The 23,564-nt window shown below is 39.1% G+C and overlaps 1 protein-coding gene across 1 annotated transcript in view; it reads left to right on the top strand.

Moving 5' to 3' along the window:
* Nucleotides 1–23,564, top strand: part of birc6 (baculoviral IAP repeat containing 6) — a 97,262-nt gene that overhangs the window by 53,083 nt on the left and 20,615 nt on the right. The window contains exons 31-39 of the mRNA XM_048601458.1: nucleotides 3,171–3,427; nucleotides 3,861–3,969; nucleotides 5,127–5,348; nucleotides 7,465–8,257; nucleotides 10,687–10,830; nucleotides 14,253–14,382; nucleotides 16,478–16,609; nucleotides 19,267–19,434; nucleotides 20,569–20,742. Of these exons, the coding sequence (XP_048457415.1) occupies nucleotides 3,171–3,427; nucleotides 3,861–3,969; nucleotides 5,127–5,348; nucleotides 7,465–8,257; nucleotides 10,687–10,830; nucleotides 14,253–14,382; nucleotides 16,478–16,609; nucleotides 19,267–19,434; nucleotides 20,569–20,742 (2,129 nt within the window). The remainder of the gene's footprint in view (nucleotides 1–3,170; nucleotides 3,428–3,860; nucleotides 3,970–5,126; nucleotides 5,349–7,464; nucleotides 8,258–10,686; nucleotides 10,831–14,252; nucleotides 14,383–16,477; nucleotides 16,610–19,266; nucleotides 19,435–20,568; nucleotides 20,743–23,564) is intronic.

The raw sequence follows: 23,564 nt of genomic DNA on the forward strand, positions 1-23,564 counted from the left end.
TCCCACAGTCCAAAGATGCACAGGGTAGGTGCATTGGATATGCTAAATTGCCCGTAGTGTTCAGTGATGTGTAGATTACGTGGGTTTTAGGGGGATGGGTCTTGGTGGGATGCTCCGAGGGTTGGTATGGACTTGTTGGGCCGAATGGCCTGTTTCCACACTGTACGGATGCTATGATTGTATGACCTACAATGGGATCTTGATCAGATGGGCCAGTGAACCGAAGAGTGGCAGATGGAGTTTAATTTAGATAAATATGAGGTGCTGCATTTTGGAAAGGCAAATTAGGGCCGGACTTGCACACTTAATTATAAGGTCCTGGGGAATGTTACTGAACAAAGACACCTTGGAGTGCAGGTTCATAGTTCCTTGAAAGTGGAGTCACAGGTAGATCGGATAGTGGAGAAGACATTTGATATGCTTGACTTTATTGTCAGTGCATTGAGTATAGGAGTTGGGAGGTCATGTTGCAACTGTACAAGACAAGGCCACTTTTGGAATACTGCATGCAATTCTGCTATAGGAAGGATGTTGTGAAACTTGAAAGGGTTCAGAAAAGATTTTCAAGGATGTTGCCAGAGTTGGATGTTTTGAGCTATAGGGAGAGGCTGAATAGGCTGGGGCTATTTTCCCTGGAGCGTCAAAGGCGGAGGGGTGATAGAGGTTTGTAAATTCACGAGGGGCATGGATAGGGTGAATAGACGAGATCTTTTCCCCAGGGTGTGGGAGTCCAAAACTACAGGACATAGGTTTAAGGTGAGGGAGGAAAGATTTAGAAGGGACCTAAGGGGCAACTTTTTCACATTGAGGATGGTGCGTGTATGAATGAGCTGCCTGAGGAAGTGGTGGAGGCTGGTACGATTTCAACATTTAAGAGATCTGGATGGGTATATGAATAGAAGGGTTTAGGGGGATTTGGGCCAAATGCTGACAAATGGGACTAGATTAATTTAGGATATCTGGTTGGCATGGACGAGTTGGACCGAAGGCTCTGTTTCCATGCTATACAGCTCTGTGACTTTATGACTGATTTGGAGAGCATCCTTTACAGGATTTAAAAGAATGTAAAGTTAGAGGGAGGTTTTGGGGTATGGGTGGCCTGATGAAGTGGCCTGTAATCCAGACGATGGGAGTAAAGAGTGTAATGTGAGATGGCAAATTTATGCTGGTGTCTGTGGATTTGAGAGTTTACATGGAGAGCAGGCTTCTAAGAGTTCAATCAAGTTCGAGAACAGCGGTTAAGGTGAAGCTGGTTAGTTAGGGTCTAAGGGAACAATCATGAAATCATACAGTATGGAAGAGGCCGTTTGCCCCATTGAGTCTAAACTAATTACACTAGTTACAGTTTCCTGCACTAGGTCCATAGTCTTGAATGTTATGGCACATACTATTGAAGTACTTTGTAAAGATTATGAGGTTTCCTGCCTCAATTACCCTCCCAGGTAGTGCATTCCAGACCCCCACCACCCTCCTGGATGAAAAAGATTTTCCTCAAATCCTCTCTTAAACCTTCTGCCTTTCACTTTAAAATTATGCTCCCTTGATCCCTTGACTAAGGCGAACAGTTGCCATCAATTCACCCTGTCCATACCCCTCAAAAGAAACAGAGAGCATTGCTTGACAAGATTTCACATTGACTTTTGCTGTTACAAGCTCAAGAAAAACAGTGTAGACTATTATCTAATAGACAACTGGTACACTAAACTACAGGAAAGCTCATTCCCATTAACTGATCAACATAAGCAAAAATACTTCATGATCCATTTATATATTTCACATATCTGCTGACACCAACAATCCTTTTGAAGAATACCAACTGTATATGCTCACCATTGATATTTTTCAGATCTTGCACATGTATATGCATGCACAATGTAAAGCTGATTTTTTAAACAAAAAATCTGGAAATCTACTTTGTTTAACTTTTTTTTCTACTCATTGATATCAGCTTTCCCTTGATTTGTTATTTTCATTTTTTGTGATTTTTTTTCATCACTTTATTTGATAAAAGCTTTTGAAATATTTTGCTGCTACTGTGCATGCTCCTGGGTGTCAGCAAGCATGATCTTCTATATTGTAGCACAATCTCAGCTATGTAGCCTTGCAACTTGAAGTCCAAATTCCTCCTGACTTTCTAGCAGTATGGCACTCTCAGCAGATCCTTGTTCTTAAATCTCCACAAGTACCACCTCAGAACAAGGAACCAACATTCTGTTTGGGCAAATGCAGCAATATTTGCTTTTGCCCCTTTTGCTTGTCACTGCTGCATCTACATCGGAGAAGCTTGTGAAGGTGTGGAAACTGGCACTTTATTTCATGCCCTGGGCCTCTTTCTCCATGGTCGTCAAATCTCTGGGACTTTTCTCCAGATTTTGCTAAAATTTCACCTCATTTCAGGACATTCCATTTTATCTTACAAGAGACAGTTTAAACATAACTGTAAGGTCTCATATTTGTAATGCCTGTCTCCAAATCAAGCTGTTCAGAAATCTGCAGTTATTCTAGAGAATATCTGATGTCTTGAGTGCCATTGCCTATCTAGTTTACGTGTTTCAAGCATAATATTTCCATCATAGATGTATCAAAAACTTGCTTCAAATCTAACTCTGCATTAAAAAGTATTGATTTTCCTAGGATTCACAGTTTTACATGGAGCCTCTGAAGCCATAGCTGAATATGAAATTCAGTAGCTAAAACGTGCAAACTGGAAAAGTTCAAAGTCTTTTCCTTCTTGCTTGTTCTCTGCTTATGTTGTAGATCTTGGTTGGTTAGCAGTGGAGATGCTGCATTTAGCTTTAGACCAGAGAAGCAGACTAGAGTTTCTACTTTGTCTCTATTTAATTGCTTGTAAACCTGTGCATACATATGGACATCAGCTAAGGACAGCATCAGTTTCAACTGTGATGCTCATCCATGGATGAGTTAATACCATGGACTCAATATTTGCCCTCCTGTTTGAATTGTTGCTGCTCATGTGGGAATGAGACCCATCCGAAGAGTGCTGCTGGAACATCGCACAGAAAATTGACACAGATAGGAAAGAAGTTTTATTTTTGTCCAGACCTTCCTTAGGAATGTTAAGAGTGAATTTACAAATTACCATGACTTTGTCACAATGGCCTAAAAGTCCTCCTGTTCTGTATGATTCCATGATTTATTTCTACTTTCAGTATTGGTTGGATGCGACTTCTTCACCATTGTTTGACCCATATCAGTGAACTTGAAGCAATGATGGCCAGTGCAGCAGCTCCTACTGCTAACCTGTTGCAGACCTGCGCTGCACTGCTAATGTCACCATATTGTGGTATGCATTCACCAAATATCGAAGCTGTGTTGGTCAAGATTGGATTGCAGTCAACGAGGATTGGCCTAAAACTGATTGATATTCTCTTAAGGAATTGTGCTGCTTCAGGCACTGACCCAGCAGGTAAGAAACATTTTAATCCTAGCTGCTTAAAATGTAGCGGGAAGCAGGTTTTGATCTCCTTCAGTTATCCAGTTATAATACATTAAATGAGAGAAGATGATAACCGTTAACAGATGAGCAGATGGCACTTTGCCAGCTGAAAGTGAGCTGGTGATTGTCTACCCCCTTAGCTTAACTGCTCTAAGAACCAACATAGTGATGGTTTTAGTGCCTGTTGGTAATGCTACACATTGTAGGTAAAATGGCTGTTCTTGTCTTTAATTTAGTTTGAGAAATTTAAAATGGTCACCATTGCCAACGAAACTATAAAATAGACAGTGGTTATGCTCTTTTTTTCCCTCCTTTCTTCCCTCCCAATAGCTGCTTGCACCTGACTAACCTGCAAACCCTCCCAAAGGTGACTCTGATTATTGTGATATCTTTGATTGTCTAGATTTAAATAGCCCTTTGCTTTTCGGAAGACTGAATGGTCTATCTTCAGATTCAACAATTGATATCCTTTATCAACTTGGAACAACTCAGGATCCTGGTACGAAAGACAGGTAATGTATCAGTGTTGTACAGGTAAGACTTGCTTTTGATTTTCTGCAGAGAAATTATTCTTTGGGAATTTTTTTAATATATAATGGTCTAAGCCATGCCTTTTTACAACAGGCAAAATGTGTTAAGGATAATTTATCTCGCCAAAATGGCCATGCAGTGGATGTGTCTTTTTACTACCACTTTACTGCTATGTAAACACTCCACAGCAGCTTTTCCAGGTGAGATTTTATAGTGCCTGTTTGTAAAATAACATAATGACCAACCTGTATTTTCTGTCAGTTTAAATCATGAAAATATACTTTACTATCTTTATGACATCCCATCAGTCTCTGTGCTCACTATTGAATCAGCAAGGTTATTTTAGGTAAAATTGTCCATCTATGAAGATTTAAAAAAGTGTTTCAAAAATATTGGAAAACGCAGCAGGATGGATGCTAACATGGGCTGCATGTCTTTGCACTCTGTTTACGCCAGAACTCCAACCGCTATCACTTACAAAGGAGCCTTTCATTTGACAGCTAGAACACCCACCTCTTCTAGGCAGTGTGCCTTTTCATGCTGCAAATCAGGGGTTCTAATGATGTATAATAAGCCGGAACAAATGTACTATGTCTAATTCTACAGGCAGTACAGCAGAAAGGCACCAAAAAGTTGGCTTCAAATTATTTACCTGGCATGAGCAATATTCCTACTTTGATCTGGAAAAAAAATGGGGACCAATATTGTCTGGTCTCCACCTTTTTCTGTAAATGAAGTTGTTAATGTTTGTATATTGATTCTCACTCAGTCCTTGATTATAGTTGTTTGTGGGGCTTAGATTAGCTAATTTAACCAGGAAATGTGTTCACAATGTTCAGTGAATCGCAACGACTGGGGACCCTACTTGTGTCCTTTCCTTCCCTTTCCATGCTCTATGACTTTGTTACCAATGGTATCCCAATTGTACTGGTTGATATCAGGTTTGAACTTCACTGGAATTCAGCAATTAATACTGCATTTACCAACTGGACAATGAAGAGCGTTTGATGGTTTAATGTGTGGGTAGCGTTTTGATGGTGGGAACTGTTGTTGAGTACTATAGTTCCCAACTGTTAAATAACGAGAATATTCAAACTTTTTTGTTCACTGAACTAACACACAGGTCTTTCTATTTCAGGATTCAAGCCTTGCTGAAGTGGGTTTATGACTCTGCAAGAGTGGCTGCTCTGAAGAGAAATGGCCACATAGCCACTGTGAATTCAGAGAATGTAACTCGCGAGTATGGCCTCCTTATGCCATCACCTTCTCACTTACATTGCGTAGCTGCTGTCCTGTGGCATAGCTATGAGCTACCTGTCGAGTACGATCTTCCAGGTTTATTAAACAGAGAACTGTTCGAGTAAGTAAAGTGGTCACAAAATATTTTGTTTTTAAGATTAAAGTTATAGTGTTGTACCGCATGGAAATAGGCCCTTCGGTCCAACTCATCCATGCTGACCGGCTATCCTAAATTAATCTAGTCCCATTTGCCGGCACTTGGCCCAGATCCCTGTAAACCCTTCCTATTCAGATACCCATCCAGATATCTTTTAAATGTTGTAATTGTACCAGCCTCCACCACTTCCTCTGGCAGCTCATTCCAAACATGCACCACCCTCTGCATGAACAAGTTGCCCTTTAGGTCCCTTTTAAATCTTACCCCACTCACCTTAAACCTATGCCGTCTAGTTTTGGACTTCCCTATCCTGAGGAAAAGACCTTGACTATTTACCCTATCCTTGCCCCTCATTTTATAAACCTCTATAAGGTCACCCCTCAGCCTCCGATGCTGCACGGAAAATAGCCCCGGCCTATTGAACTTCTCCTTGTAGCTCAAATACTCCAATCCTGGCAACATTCTTGTAGATCTTTTCTGAACCCTTCCAAGTTTAACAACATCGTGCCTTGTTTCAGCCCTCTGATTTCTGTTCGCATTTTGGTTACTGTATATTAATTTATAGTTTACTCAATAGCAATTGAAAACAAGGAACTTCTGGAATTTTAGACCTCAAAAATGCTGTTAATATATCATAAGATGCAAGAATCTGATGGATACAGTGGCTGTAAATTCAAAATTTAAAGAAAAATGTAGGGATGTCACCAACTTTGTCATCTACAAAAGTGTTACTATTTTGCTTTCTCTAAAACATTTCCTGGTTAAAGTTGTGGCTGGGCAGGCTATGCCCATATCGTCCTGTAACCTTGACAAACGTCTGTTTAGCAACAACGTCAATGTCAGGAAATTCCTTATCAGAGAGGAGTTGTAGGTCTTGAATATATTAAGTGACCCAGCTTCCAGGGGCTCTCTGGACAGAAAATTCCAAAATTCTGGGAGAAGTTCCTTCTGTTTATTATCTTAAATGGGAGACCCCTTAGTTTGAAATTTTAGTGTCAGCTGAGGCTCAGTTAGTAGAACCCTTGCCTCCTGAGTAAGAAGGTTTGGGTTTCAATCACTATCTCTCAAAAAAAAAACAAGCTATCTGCTCATGTTGCTTATGGATGCAAATTGGCTGCTGTTTCCAACATTACAACAGTTAGCATCATTCAAAAAGTACCTCATTTGCCATTAAGCATTTTGAGATATCAGATGTTGTGGGAAGTGCCATATAAATGCAAGTCTTTCACACTGTTCACTCGTCCTAGGTTCCAGCACAAGCAAAAACAACCCTTCAGGCCCCCTCTGAATTGTATATGTTTGAATAAGAGCACCTCCCCTTCTAAATAGTATAAGCCCAACTTGTTCAACTTTCCCTCATCAGATAGTTTGTTCATCCCAGGAATCAATTGAATGAATCTTCTCTGAATTGTCTCCAATGAATATATGTAGGCCTGTTTTGTAAGGAGAGGGTGTAATCTGACCAATCTCTTGTCCACTTGGCAGCAGAACTTCCCAACATTTTGATCCATTCCCCTTGCAATAAAGGACAACATTCCATTTGCCTTCCTCATTACTTACTGTACCTGCATACTAACTATGTGGGCACCCAGATCTATCTATACCATAACATTTGACAGTCTGTTGTGGTTTAAATAATCTGCTTTTGCATTCCTCCAATGAAAGTGGACAATCTTGCATTTTCAGATTTCACATTTATCTATTTCCAGTCATGACTTTGGAGCATTTCACTGGCACGGGGGGTTTGCATTGATTGGGGAAGATGGGAGGGAAAATTGTCAAATTAAGATGTCTTCCTTTGGAGATTTTTGCAATGCTGTAGTACATTAGATGGCCTTTTGCTGAGATTATCCAGTTTCTTGAGCGCTATCATATTGTTCAATGTTTGGCTATATTTCTTCTATTTAGCTATATTGCAATGATTAAACTTGTAGGATCCTGAAGGCCATTGTAGGGAGAATGCTTTCTTATGGGAGAATGTAGAACTAGGGTGACTGATTAAAAATCAGGAGCCATCCATTCAATACACAGATTAAGAGAAATGTTTTATCTGATGGTCATAAGTCTCTTTTCTTTTTAGGTTGCTGTTCAACTGGTCCATGTCACTTCCTTGCAACATGGTTCTGAAGAAAGCTGTAGACAGTTTGCTATGTTCCATATGTCACATTCATCCCAGCTACTTTTCTTTGTTAATGGGCTGGATGGGCATCACTCTGCCTTCTCTACAAATGCAACACAGGCTTTCAATGACAGATGACAGCAAGAAAGAGGACATGGATTCTGGTTTAACGGATGATTCCAAAAATGCACAAGCACCCATTGTGCTAAATGAATCTCACCTTGTTACTCTTGCTGCAGCAACCCAATCTCCAGAAGCTATCAAACAGCTCCTGGAGTCAAGTCTACCGTCAATGCTTGTGAAGAGCCTGATCAATTTTTGCTTCAATCATATTTCCAGTTTGGATTGTACAGTGCCTTATGCAGAGGTCACCACAGACAGAAACAAGTGGCATCATTCCCAGCAGCGTGTAATCAGCAAGGTTCCCCTCACGGCAGATCTGGTGGCTCCTGTTCTGCGGTTTCTAACTGAAGTAGGTAGCAGCCATACCATGAAGGATTGGTTAGGGGGGCCTGAAGTAAACCCCCTGTGGACTGCTCTATTGTTCTTGCTGTGCCATTCCAGTAGCAGCAGCTCTGGACACCAACATCACAATGGGTCCCAGCATATTGGATCAAGATACCTTCCTTCTGCCTCTTCACCTGCAGGAGTAGGACTGACCACTCAACAGAGAACAGCAATTGAAAATTCCACCGTTGCATTCTTCTTGCAGTGCATTTCTTGTCATCCAAACAATCAGAAATTAATGGCTCAGGTAATAACAATATTTTGAACAATTCTGTAAGCTTCACTTTGACATTTCTGATTGATGAGTGTCTTTATCCAGTTGAAAATGACTGAATTAGCGTTGGAAATAAATGAATGTTTTAACCCAAGTCTTTGAAAAGGTATTCACAGAAGTAATTAGATGTACACTTGGTCATTTTTTTCCCTAGGAGGAAGAACTTTATTTTTCCCTCTCCGTTCTTGCCTTGGAAATGTTGATGCATACTAGGAACAAATTCTGGCATCTCTGCAACCTAAATCATAATTCCACCTTTCATAAGAACATAAGAACTAGGAGCAGGAGTAGGCTGTCCGGCCCTTCGAGCCTGCTCTGCCATTCAATAAGATCATGGCTGATCTTTTCTTGGACTCAGATCCACTTACCTGCGTTCTCACGGTATCCCTTAATTCCTTTATTGTTCAAAAAAAATCTACCTTATCTTCACTACTTCACTAGGCAAGGAATTCCATAGATTAACAACCCTCTGGGTGAAGAAATTCCTCCTCAATTCAGTCCTAAATTTGCTCCTTCTAGTCTTGAGGCTATGCCCTCTTGTCCTAGCTTCACCTGCTAGTGGAAACATCCTCTCTACTTCTATCTTATCTATTCCCTTCATAATTTTATATGTTTCTATAAGATCCCCCCCTCAATCTTCTGAATTCCAATGAATATAATCCCAATCTACTCAGTCTCTCCTCATAAGCCAACCCCCTCAACTCCGGAATCAACCTAGTGAACCTCCTTTGCACCCCTTCCAGTGCCAGTACATCCTTTCTCAAGTAAGGAGACCAAAACTGCACACAGTACTCCAGGTGTGGCCTCACCAGCACCTTGTACAGCTGCAACATAACCTCTCTGCTTTTAATCTCAATCCCTTTAGCAATGAAGGACAAAATTCCATTTGCCTTCCTAATTACTTGTTGTACCTGCAGACCTACCTTCTGTGATTCATGCACAAGGACACCCAGGTCCCTCTGCATGGCAGCACGCTGCAACTTTTTACCATTCAAGTAATAATCCTTTTTACTATTACTCCTACCAAAATGTATGACTTCACATTTATTTACATTGTATTCCATCTGCCAGACCTTTGCCCACTCACTCAATGTATCTATGTTCCTCTGCAAAGTTTCACAGTGCTCTGCCACTCATCTTAGTGTCATCTGCAAATTTGACACCCTACATGTGGTCCCCAACTCCAAATCATCTATATAAATTGTAAATAATTGCGGTCCCAACACCGATCCCTGAGGCACACCACTAGTCACTGACTGCTAGCTAGAATAGCGCTCATTTATTCCCACTCTTTGCTTCCTGTTAGTCAACCAATCCCCTATCCATGCTAATACTTTACCCTTAACGCCATGCATCCTTATCTTATGCAGTAGCCTCTTGTGTGGCACCTTGTCGAAGGTCTTTTGGAAATCTAGGTACACCACATCCACTGGGTCCCCATTGTCCACCTTGCTCATAATGTCTTCATAGAATTCCAAAAGATTTGTCAAACATGACCTGCTCTTCATGAACCCATGCTGCGTCTGCCCAATGGGACAATTTCTATCAAGATGCCTTGCTAGCATCTTCCCCACTACAGAGGTTAAGCTAACCGGTCTATAATTCCCCATCTTTTGTCTCCTTCCCTTTTTAAACAGTGGCGTCACATTTGCTATTTTCCAGTTTGCTGGGACTGCCCCAGAGTCCAGCGAATTTTGGAAAATTACCACCAGTGCACCTGCTATTTCTCCCGCCATCTCTTTTAGTACCCTGGGATGCATTCCATCAGGGCCAGGAGACTTGTCAATCCTTAGCTCCATTAGCTTGCCCAACACTACCTCTTCCGAAATAATGATTGTTTCCAGATCCTCACCTACCTTCGTCTCTTTATCAATTACTGGCATGTTATTAGTGTCCTCCACTGTGAAAACCGATACAAAATATTAGTGTTTATAGTATGGGATGGTTCAAAGTAAGCACCATCCTCAATTTACTTGTTGTCCATGCGTGTATTTTCCAGCAAGAGATTCTGGATGAAATCTTCAACAAAGCATGTGAAAAATTAAGGTGAACATAAGTCTTTAGACTTGTCTGTCTCAGTGAAATGCCAACTACATATGTTGTACTTGCTTTCAAAGCTATTGAAGAAGCTCTGCAAGTATCTAATTTCACTCAATTTTATGAACTCTACTCACCATCCTGAATAGAACTTTAAACCATGGCGTAGTTATTGAAAAGCACTGAGTTTCTAATAACTTCATTTTTGTTTATTATTTTTAACAAATGTACAGCTTGCTTTAAAAAACAAGTTTGAAATAGGATTTTAGTATTTTGCTGAGTTGAGTTTAAGTAGAGTGTAAAACATTGTCAAGTTCTCAATAAGCAATAAACAGCAAGAGGTTTTAAAATTTAAATATTTTCAGGTTCTCTGTGAATTATTCCAATCAACACCTCAGCGTCCAAATGTCCCGACATCTGGAAATATTTCTGGCTTTATTAGGAGGCTTTTCCTGCAGCTAATGCTTGAAGATGAGAAAGTGACTGTGTTTCTTCATTCTCCTTGTCCTGTAAGTACTGATTGATATTGTGAATAGAGTTAGATTTTCTAAGTGCAGTCTTAGAACAAAGGGGTAAAAAGTATTGCATGATTTCTTTGGGTTAACCTGTATTCAAATATGTACTTTACACATTATGAAATGGAAATATCATTTAGAATGAGAAGAGGAGGCCGGAGACTATTAATGGCAGTAACTAGAAGTCCCAGTACCTCATGTACACGTGAGTGTCTTGCGAAAGATGTTCCATGCAAATGTACAGCTTAATCTTTTGTGTGGCTGTCACTACTTCAATATGATATATAAGTCACAGTTTAAAATAGGTCATAACCCTGAGTTTTTAATGTGCTTCGGTATTCTTTTGCTGAATTCGGAAAATGAATGAAACGCAGTTACAAGCCTTCCTTATTTTTTCCACAAAGGGACATGGGGTGATTTGAAGATATATCCAAATGGAAGTGATTTGTTTCTGATTTAAAAAAAATTTTTCTTTGAATTCTTTGCAGATTTGTTTGAATTGTCTTATAATTTACATTCTAATATTGTCAAATACAGTTTTTAAATGGACTACTCCATTTAAATTTGGTATAGGTTTTATATTTGCTGTATGATCTCTATAGTTTCTTCTTAAATTGCATGTTTTATTTTAGAAGTACAACTATTAAGAAATCTTTGGGTAATGTGTACTTGAGAGAAATATGAGCAGAATGTACCTAATTAACTAGAAATTGCTATGCTTGTGGACTTCATAGAGTTCAACAAAGCATCCTGGAATCCAAGTGATGTGAATGAAAATTTACTTGCCATAAACGAGTGTTTGTAATTATCAGAAAGTCTTTTCTTTGTTCATGGACAATGAACATGACTGGCTAGACCAGTTTTTATTGCCTATCCCCCAAGTGCCCAGGAGTAGATGATGGTGAGCTGATTTTCTTGAACCAACTGCAGTTACTGGGGTGGAAGGATCTATATCAGTTCCAAGTCCGGATATGTGTGGCTTGGAGGAAAACTTGCAGGTGATAGTGTCATTTGCTGCTCTTGTCCTCCTAGGTTTTTTTTTTAGATATTATAGACTATCTCAGTGGCTTACTGATTCTAATGAAAAATTGAATGTGATTGCATAGCATGATTCTTAAAATGTAAATAAAAATTCTCGATTGTAATAGAAATAGAATTTGGTGTCTTCAGTCAGATTAAACAAGCAATCCACATTTTGGGTGAACATAACAATCTATTTCCTGATTTACCAAGTAGGGATGCATCCACTAGATGGCACTTATTAACTATATCTGTTGAACTGATTTGTATGAAATCATTGAACAGTGATTTTTAAAAACAAATGTGTCAAGGTTTTATATCCAAACCCTAAATAATTAGCATCCATGTGTAACTTTTACTTATGCGAAGACTCAGATCATGATTGTATAGAATAGCAGAGCAGGGACAAGGTGCCGTGCAGTTTACTCCTATTTCTCTTGATTCTGCAGCTTTGGGTCAAAACAGACACATTTGTTGGAAAAGCACCTTTGCATCTGTAAGCAAATTGTAGTTTTAAGTTATAAGCTGTAAAACCCTTTCTTTTTAGGACCTTGCATTCAAATATATAAAATAAGTTCATGACATTGCAGCTTGTGTTGCAGAGTGATGTAATCTAAATGTTTTACAGTGAAATAATGAGCTAGAGTAGATGGAAGCCAACTGTCTCCAGTAGGGTATAGAATGAGGGGGGCATTGATGTGAAATTTCACATCAGAATTAGAATGGAGACAGGGGAAACTTGTTTGCATTGCTGTTCAGAGGATGTGGAGCTCACTTCCAGGTCTAGACCTCAATGATTGAGGCAACTGTATTTAAGGTAAAGGATGGGACTCTGAGGAAGGAGATGTTGCCAAAATCATGCTGAAGGAATGACTTCATAAGAACCAAGGGGAATAGGCCACTGGGCTTGAACTTCTCTGATCATGGATGATCTGAGGTAATGGAGTTACTGGGTTGAGAAAGAGGAGAAATTAGAAAGGCTGGCTATACTTAAGGTTGACCAGAAATCAGGACCAGATGGAATGCCTCCAAGGACATTGAGAAACGTAAGGACAAGAATTACGGATGCACTGACCATAATTACATTCCTCTTGGATTGTAATTTTTCAAATTTTTACAGATTACACAAATATGTAAGAATGGTTGAACTGTGTGCAACTGTAGCAGACTTCAAGAGGGCACAGGTTGGTGGATTGTGCATAACAGATGAAATTTAATGCATAAAATGTGAAGTGGGAAGAATGTGGACACACAACGTGAGCCAACTGGTGAAACGGCCTGTTATTGGGAGGGTTTATTTATGCATAGATCATTAAACATAACATGGCCTGTTGAGATGGTCCTAACTGAAGGGTAAGGGATTCAGTGATTATATAGCTGTTAATATTCTTCATCAGATTGGATGGATAACTAAATATTTTTAGAAAGAAAACACACCATGCTAAACGTAATTAATTAAAATTCCAGGTTCATAAATTATCTTTCAGACATGAATCTGCACACACTTGATTTATTTCACTTTGTAAATACTATGCATATCAATATTTAAGTAAGTTCCACATCATCTTTGAGATTTTATTTCGTTAACAAAATTTAAATGCATCATGTTCGTAAGTGAGTAAAGGGAATTCAATCCAGAGAAGTCATGCTGAACCAATGTAAAGCATTGGTTAGGCTCCAACTAGAGCTTTGCGTCCAGTTTTGGTCACCACACATTAGGGAAGATGTGAAGATCCTTGAGAGAACATTTACCAGAATGATTCCAGGGCTAGGATTTTCTAGCTACAAGGTTAGTTTAGAAAGTCTGAGTTATTGCCATGGGAGTAAAAGCAGTTGAGAAATAGAGTTGTTGGAGGTGTACAAGATTGAAGTGCTTAAATAAAGTAGACAGGGAAAATCTCTTCCCATCACTTAAGTGTCAAGAACTAAGGGAATGCAGATATGAGATTTTGAGTAAGAGATGTAGGGGACCATGAGGAAGAACGTTTTTACACATGATTAGTAATGAATTGGAACTTGATGGTGAAATGGAAACAATGGTTTTAAATAGTAATTATGTGGGCTCTTGAAATGAACTTATACTGCCACAGTGGCTGAGTGGAGGACTGAGACTGACTGGATTGCACCCTGGGGAGCTGGCATAAACTGGATGGACTAAATAGTTTCCTGTGCAATAATAACTCTGACTGGATGGATCAAGAAAATGATTGAAAATAACAACAGAATTTAAATTTGCTTGTGCAAAAGATAAGCGCTGACATAATTAGTTTCCACATTAAAACTTTGTATTTCTCTTCACAGCACAGTCTTTCTGTCCTGCGCCACTGTGTCCTTATTCATTTCTGTTTTGGGGGTTGAATCATTGTTATTTATCCATTCATTCTTTTCTCCTTCAGCTTTATAAAGGCAGAATTAATGCTACTAGCCATGTCATTCAACATCCCATGTATGGAGCCGGACATAAATATCGCACACTTCATTTGCCAATATCAACCACTTTGGCTGAAGTTTTGGACCGTGTATCAGGTAGGATTTTTAAGCCTTGTATGTCTGTAACCTAATTTAGTAAGAGCTTCAATTTCATTTTATCTGCATAGGTCTGATCTGTTTCAACCAAAAACTTGTGACTCCACCTTAGACAGTGCCTGAAGGATTGAACCTGCGCTTTTGAAACACAAAATCTCTTGGAAACCCTTTCCCTCAGAATTTTAATTAATTTTATGTACACGGATGTTACAACAACTTTGACACACCATGATTTAAATTTGTGCTTAATTATCTGTGGCATTTCCAGTCCTAAAGTAGGTTGAAAGTTCCAGGATTATTGCAAACATTTTTGTGGAATGAAATAGAGGAATAAAGTTAAAATGGAATGATTTCTTCACAAAGGACCAACCCTTGATTATTCTTTATACAAAGTTTACAAAATTTAGGATTATTTCTGTAACCTGCACATGTTCTTGTGGTTCTTTGCTGACATAAAAGACTAAATATTTGAGTAGACATGAAATTCATTTGATTTTAAATGGTGTCGTAGGCAAAAGTGCCTAAATTAAGTGAAATTGCATTAATTTTTATTTTAGTACTCTCTTTCAAATTGGTTTTAAATGCTTTTCTTGGAAAAATAAAAGTTCCTGAACCCTATAGATTAATTGACATCTATAGCACAGAAGGAAGTCTTTCTATTGCTGTAAAATCTTTCCCATTGTTCACGTACCAGAAGTGCACGCAATACTCCATCTGTATCTAACTGGTATTTTATCCTGTTCCAAGCAAAACCTCCCCATCTCAGCTGTTACATTCTAATGAAAGCCAGCATCTCATATGTAGTCCTGACCACCTGATCTACCTCTGCAGTTACCTTCAAGGATCCAGGACATGCACTCCTAAGTTCCTCCAGACTCCTCAGAATCTACCCATTTATTATATACCTTTTAACTTGGTAGGCTTCCTCTGATGTATTACATCTCAGTTCTCTGGACTGAACTCCTATTTATCATTTGTCTGCCATCTGACCTGTTTTTGATACCTTCTAATAATCTATGGCTTTCTTGCTCATTATCAACCAATTTTTGTATCTGTAGAATTATTAATTGTATCACCTACATCTAAATCCATAACAATCATAGAATCTCTACAGTGTGGAAAGAGGCCATTCGATCCATCAAGTCTGCTCTGCCCTCCGAAGAGCACCCAGCTACCCAGACCCAGCCATCACTCCTCTCGATCACCATAACCCTGCGTTTATCCTGACAAATCCACCTTGCCTGCACATCCCTGAACACTATAGGGCAATTTAGCATGGCCAGTTCACCTAACCTGCACATCTTTGGACTGTGGGAGGAAACTTGTGCACCCAGTGGAAACTCACGCAGATACAGGAAGAGCATGCAAACTCCACACAGACAATCCCCCAAGGCTGGAATTGCACCTGCGTCCCTGGTGCTGTGAGGCAGCACTGCTAACTATTGAGCTGCTGTGCCCTGGTGATAAATACCACCACATTATTTGAAAATATCTAATATTTAGTTATCAGTTGAACCCTGAAGTACCAAAAAGAAAATACTGAAGACTGGAGTAACTCACCAAGTCTGGCAGCATCGATGGAGAAAGTAACAGTTAAAATTGTACTACAGAGTGATAAAAGAATTGATCTCTAATTGGCATTTAATGGAAAATGATTTCAGGAGATATGAATTCAATAATATAAGTTTAAGTAATGGGTGCTGTAACTGACAGACTCAGTAAATATTTTTTATTGTTAATATTTCTCTGATAAATTACCTTTTCTCGAAGATCTTTAATAAATAGTTCTTTGTCGTTTCCTTCAATACATGCTAGTAGCTCTGCTGAGGAATAAACTAATACACGAACAGTTAGTGTGTGATGCACGGGTGTTGTGACTCAACCAGAAAAAAGGCTGTTATAAATTAAGATGGTAGTAAACTGTTGGTGCTTGTGTACAAATATTAGGCATTGTTCAATCACTCAAGTCTGTTTGGCTATTAGGGGGAACCACGCTTATGAGAAACTGAAAATGGCAGAATATTTTAAACTTATGTTTAGCACATTAACCATTTAATATGTATTTACTTCCACTCTATGTACTTTTGCACATTAGATACACCAAGTATCACAGCTAAGTTAATCAGTGAGCAAAAAGAAGAAAAGGAGAAAAGGAACCAGGAGGAAAAAGACAAGTTGAAGAGTGATAATGGCTTTCAAGACAACTACAGTGTTGTTGTTGCCTCTGGTAATTAAGGTTCATGATACAACCCTTTTGTGTACGCTGCTTCACTGTTTTGTAATCCAAACCCCCTTCAACTCATAGCAACCTCGCCACTTAATCATACTGAAAAAGATTTAGTTCCTTTTTGGTTGACTTTGGAATACAGAATGTTCACGTTAATTGCTAATGCGCTATGAAATAATTGTTTGTGCCAGAATAAATACAGATTATTTCTCTAACATATCTGTTCTGACAGTTTATTTAAAAACTGTCCAAAAAGAATATGTCAGAGATACAATAGTGCAATTGATTTTAAATGTAGTGGACGACGCTGTTTCCATATGTGTTAATGTGGACTGATTTATAGTTTTAGTGCTGCTGGAATATACTCAGGCTCGAAGATCTTTGTGTTGTCATGGTGGGAGATTTTCAAGAGTAAAGTTGCCAAAGTGATTAATGGAGTTATCCTACAGTTAATTTTCTCTGAATTGGTTATTATATGCCTAGCAATACTAAGGATATTTGCGTTCCAGTTGCACTTAGACAGCAAGAATGCTTATTGTGCAAAAGGAGACTACTTAGCCCATCATGTCTGCACTGGCTCTCTGAAGGAGCAACTCCCCTATTGCTTTCTCTTTCCCCATGGCTCAGCAAATTATTTTCTCACAAAATAATTACCCAGTCTTATTTTTTAAAGTGAGGATTACAATTGCTTTGACTACATTCTGTCATGCATGCACTACAGATTCTAACCACTTGCTTTTTTAGGATTTTCTAATGTTGCTGTTGCTTCTTTTGCTAGTTACCATAATGTTGAATGCCCTCTGGTGGTTCATCCTTCTGCCATTGGTAACAATTTCTCCCTATCTACTCTGTCCAAACCCCATGTTTTGGACACCTCTATAAAATTGTTTAATTTCATCTCCAAAGAAAAATCCTTAACTTCTCCAATCTGTCCACATAACTGAAGTTCCTCATTCCAGAACTCATTGTTATAAGTTCTTTTGTGCACTCTCTCTTCAAAACCTTCACATCCTCCCTAAAGTGCAGTGGCAAAAACTGGACACACTGGACCACTTGTGGCCCAACCAGTGTCTTATACAGGCTTACAAGGGCTTCCTTGTGTTTGAACTCTGTACTTACTCATGCTGGGCAGGATCCCTTATAACCACTTTCCCAACCTGCACGTCACCTTTAGTGATTTATACACACATGCCCTCGGGCACCTTTTTTCCTGCACCCCACTTAAAAGTTTACCCTTGATCTTGACATTTACACCAGTACATTTACATTTCTCTGTATTAAAATTAATCTTTAACTTGTCTCATTTGACCAGACTGTCTGTCTGTCTTGAAGATTATCCCTATCCTTTTCACAGTTCCAATGCTTTCAACATGGACATCTCTGACCACGTTGTTTGAGAACTGGTGAGGTGTGGATTACATCACTGCTATATAGGTCTCATACTCTACTCCCACCTGTTTATTTTTAAATGAAATTGTCCTTACTTAGCTGAGGAATGTGGATGCTGGGAGATGGAGCACTTAACAGTTTCAGACTTGCAGTGTCAAGTGCATCATATTTAGGCTTGGAGCAATATTTCCTATCTTCTCCTAGAGAAATTTACTGTCTTTTCATTAATCTCTAACCATTTCTGCATCAGTGCAACCTTGTGTATTTCCTTGGTTGTTTTTTAGAAATCCTTTTGTATAACAACCATATTGGTGCCCTCTGATTGAAAGTATTAATTTCAGCTGTATGGATAGTTTTATTCTGCATCATGCCCACTAAGATCTAGGTGGAGACTTCCAGCATATATTTCACCTGCAATGATTTCATGATGTCCACAATAAGTAAAACCAATACTTTTTATGTAAGTAAAAGCAAATATTGTTGCTGGGAATTTGAAAGAAAAATGCTGGAGGAACTCAGCAAGTCTGGTAGCATCTGTGGAGAGAGAAACAGTTGATGTTTCAAGTCTGATGTGACTCTTCAGAACTCTCAGACACTGTAAGACCCACTGAGTTTCTCCGGCATTTTTTCCTTTTCATTTACATAGTTGAATTCACCAGGGATTTTTCTCGGATACAGCATAGTGTGTTAGTAATATTTTAAAAGAGATCCTGAATTAAACTTCGAGCTTCCTGCTCACTGGAAGGTACTCCAGTAATAACACATTGCACATTTGGAGGCTGGCTAAAAGTTGACTTCTCGATACTTACATGAATACCGTGATAAATTTTTTTTCGGAACTTTGAAAATGAAAGTCCAAGTGTACTTCTCCCCCTGCCCCCACCCCACCAAGAGCATACTTTCATTTTAAATTGGGAGGCATAGCAGCATCAATTTCTTACCTCTATAGATATCATAATGTGCGTGTCCACTCCAGTAGTTGTTCTGCGATGCTGTTGAGAACGAAGTATCCTTGAGTGGCTCTGCTAGAGGCATTATCTGAACAGATCAGATCTTAATTTGGGCATTGCACTGATTTTTTGAAAACCCTCCATGAGAGATATAGCAAGTGTTATACTTTTCTGACTACGTTTTTTTCTATGCTCGCCATCTCATTAACTTAAAAAGTTTTCACTTTTGAAGCAAATTTTATGAATACCATTTTCTTACTATTCCTGACATTTCTTTTGAGTGTTTCTCACTGGGCTTACGTTATCATGCTTTATCAGGTTTGAAGTCCCAATCAAAGAGAGCTGTTTCATCGACACCCCCAAGGCCACCATCGAGGAGAGGAAGAGTGATGACTGATAAATTGGCAACTACTTCTGCATCTACAGAATCTGCTAACAAAACAATTAGTGTCCCTGTGTTCCATCTGTACCACAAACTTTTACCAGGTGAGTAAATGTTTTGAAAGAATTAATAGTCAGCAGTAATGTATGTGAATTACAATTTATGTTCTCAAAAGCTTTTATCACATGCTGATTACAAGTGATGAGGATAATTTTGCCCATTTTTCATCTATGGCGGGGTGTGTGGGGGAAACATTTTCTCCTTCCTATGCCAGTTCCAAAGAATTACAAGTAGCAAACCAGAAGACTACCTGGTTGCAACATTAGCTTGAAAGCAGAAATTGATGGACTGTAAAATTTGCCTAACCTAAGTGAGGGATGGAGATCGTCGTATCTAGGTCATTGGCTGTTAGGCATATTCACAGCATCATGCCCACATCAGGCTGTTCTTGACTTGCATGTAGGACCGTTCCTGCACATTGGACATGAGATGTTAGGCAGACTTTACAAGATTGTCATCTGCCTCCACTAATTCCTGCTTCCTTGCTTACATTGCAACCAAGTTGTAATCTGGTCTGATTTTTGTTAATTTTTGGAACTGAACTGTGCACATCAGAAGTTGATTGAGAGTTATTGGTGTGGAACTGATGCCACAAGGAGGCCGGATCATGTGAGCACAGCAGATTCCCTACCCTAAAGGTCATCAGTGCACCAGTTAAGCTTTTTTCATAGTTTGAGTTCCAGGACAGCTTTTTATTACCTAAATAATTTGAAAATCTGAATTCGCAGTTTCAAATTAGCATGGTAAAATTTGAGACTTGTTTTAGTTTGTCACTGAGTTTTTAAGCAATATAACTGATCCCTCCACACACCTTTTCAAATTGACTTGGCATTGAGCTTGAGCCACTCACCAGAACTTGAGCACGTAATTTGAGCTGCAGAGTGTCATTGAGAGCTATATTTTTGAAAATTCCATCTTTCAGATAAGACAAGACATTAAACTGAGATTCTGTTTGCCTGTTCAGGTCATTATGAAGTTATCTGTACTCTCTGCTGACAGATTTGTAGCTTATTGTATGTTAATTTGGCATGTGCTAATAAACATGTTATGTGTAATGTTCTGGTGTATCAATGATAATGTGTTGACAATGAAAATACATTATGACCTTTTAAATGTTTGAATCATAATTTAATAATTGATTAGATTTCTTAAAATAGCCCCTTGATGTTGTTTTGTAGGTCAACCACTGCCAGCAGAGGTGACACTAGCCCAGCTGTTAACTCTGTTGTATGATCGCAAACTCCCTCAAGGCTACCGGTCAATAGATTTGACTGTCAAACTTGGATCTAAAGTAATCTGTGACCAAGTATTATCAAAAACTGATTCATTTAAGCGTCTTCGCACGGACAAAGGTATAATTATTTTTTGTTAGTTGTCCATTTGAATATTCATGCATAACATTTTTGCAAAGCAGTAAAGCCCCCAACTCCCCTTTGCCTACAGTAGTAACTTGATTCATCGTCATTGCTGATGTTAGCAATAAGTCTGATTTGGGGCAAGACTTTTGTCTCACGAAATGAATGTGCAATAAAATCTGGGAAAGTTGTTTTTTGCTTCACTGTCATTCCAGCAGAATTTTCTAGAATGAGAATTTCTTAAGAAATGTCAATTAGTCAAGTGCAGAAGTTGTGTTTTATTGAGGCTACAAGGAGGATTTCATTGGGTCAAACTTTTAATTCTTGAAATCCCAAAACCAGTAAGGGTAGGCATTCCTCTGCTTGATTTATCACTACCTGCAACCACTTGAATGTCAAGTTCAAGATTACTAAAATTCCACAAATGGTATCCCGAGAAGACTTCCCCATAGTTGTCAACCTCAGGGCGCAAATTATTACAAGTTACGTTTGCAGTGAATACAGGATCATACCACCCCTTTTCAAAAAAAGAACACACACAGACATACACACAATTCATAAGATGTTGTAGCAGCAGTAAGCTCTTTGACCATCAGATCGACTCTGCCGTACTATAAAGTCATGGCTGTGTTGAGAATCTTCAACTCCACGTTCCTGCCTTTCCCCCTTAACCCTTTTTGCCCTTAGTGATTGAAACCTACCTATCTCACCCATGAATATACTTAACACCCCAGCCTTGGCAGCCCTCTGCAGTAAAGAATTCTATAAATTTACTATCCACTGAAAGAAAAAAATTCTTCTTCACTTTTGTCTTAAATGCGTGATCCCCTGCTTTGATATTATGCTGTCTGATCCTAAACATTCTCACAAGGGAAAGCAACTTGTCCACATCTGCCCTTCAAGCCCCCTGAGAATCTTATGTTTCAATCAGGTCTCCTCTCAATTCTGTCATGCTTCTAAACCCTAGTAAGGGCAAGCCCAACCTACTCAACGTCTCTTCATAAAATCCTGCTAAACCTAGAATCAATTTAGTGAGCCTTCTCTGAACTGCCTCCAATGTCAATATTTTTTTGCTTAGATAAGGTGATTAAAATTAGTCAATGGTTAGTATTCCAGGTGTAGTCTGACAAATGCATTGTGTACTTTTAGCAAGACGTTCTTCTTTTTATATTCCATTCCCTTTGGAATAAAGGCCAACATTCCATTTGCCTTTCCTGTTTCCTGTTAAATCTTTATGCTAGTCTTTTGGGATCCACGCACAAGGACCCTGAAATCCCACCATGCCGTAGTGTTCTGCATGCTTTTGCCATTTAAATACTGTCCACCTCTTGTATTATTCCTGCCAAAGTGCATAACCACCCATTTTCCAACATTACATTCCATTTGCTAAACTTTGGCCCACTCACTTAACCTGTCCATTTCCCTCTGGTCATCCTTGTCATTTGTTTCCGCAATTTTTCTACAATCTGCAAACTTGAGAATAGCACATTCACTTCCCTCATCCAAGTCATGCATTTAATTGTAAATAAATATGGCTTCAGCACTGAATTCTGTGGCAGTCTAAACATTTCACTTTTATCCCAATTCTTTGTCTTCTCTTAGCTGGTCAATCCTCTTTGCTAATAAGCTCCCAACACAATGGATTTTTATCCTGTGGCTGGCATAGATAGAGGATAGGGTGACTGGCAGAAGGCAGAAATTGGGGATAAAGGGTCTTTTTCCGGGTCAGAGCCGGTGACTAGTCAAATGCCACAACTACTCATGTTATTCGTTAATGATCTAGATGAAGGAACTGAAGATACTGTTGCTAAATTTGAGATGACACAAAGGTAGGTGTAAGAACAGGTAGTGTTGACAAAGTGTGGAGCCTGCAGAAGGACTTGGACAGGCTAAGAGTGTGGGCAAAGAAGTGACAGATGGAATGCAATGTAAGAATGTGAGAGATTATGCACTTTGGTAGGAAGAATAGAGCCGTAGATTATTTTGTAAATTGGGAAAGGCTTCAGAAATCTGAACTCTGAAATCATGATGAATTTTTATGTAGTAGGTTACAGAATGTTTCCTCTGGCTTTAGTTGTGTTACTTCCTAATCGGTGTAACACAGACACCAAGAAATTCAGAAGTGTGTTATGAATGTCAAACTCATGATCACTGGGTGTGGTTGAAACAAAAAGTGTAGATGCCTTTAAGAAGAAACTGGTCAAATATTTGAAGGAGAAGGGATAAGTTTATAATAAGATTGGATAGAAAAAATGGCAGGAAATGCAAGTAAAACTTAAATGCTGTCATTTACTGGCCTTTTTTATTTCCTTAATGAGATGTGGACTGATGTGTGCACCAGCATTTATTACTAATCTCTAGCTGCCCTGGCAAAGGTGCTGCCTTCATGAACTGTTGCAACTCATTTGTTGTAGATGCGCCTACATTTTTATTAGGGAGTGAATTCTAGGATTTTGACCCAGTGATACTGGAGGAATGTAGATATTTTCCAAGTCAGTGGTGAGTGGCTTAGAGGGAAACTTGCAGGTGATGGTGTTACCCTGTATCTGCTGCCCTTGACACATTGCAGTACTGAGTGCCATTGGTGGAAAGGGTGAATAACTCCTGAAGCCACAGTATTTGGAGGTATTTTCTAATCAAATTGTTCAGAGATATCATTACACCCCTCTGGAGATGTTGGGCCTCGAACCTGGGCCTCCTGTCTCAGAGGGAGGAACACTATCACCATAACACAGGAGCCCACCACGGTATTTGTATGACTAGTCCAGTTTGGTTTCTAGTCAATGCTAACACCTAAAATGTTGGAATTGTTGGGGTTG

Source organism: Rhincodon typus, chromosome 9 (genome assembly GCF_021869965.1).
Source record: "Rhincodon typus isolate 14 chromosome 9, sRhiTyp1.1, whole genome shotgun sequence".
NCBI classification, from domain to species: Eukaryota; Metazoa; Chordata; class Chondrichthyes; order Orectolobiformes; family Rhincodontidae; genus Rhincodon; species Rhincodon typus.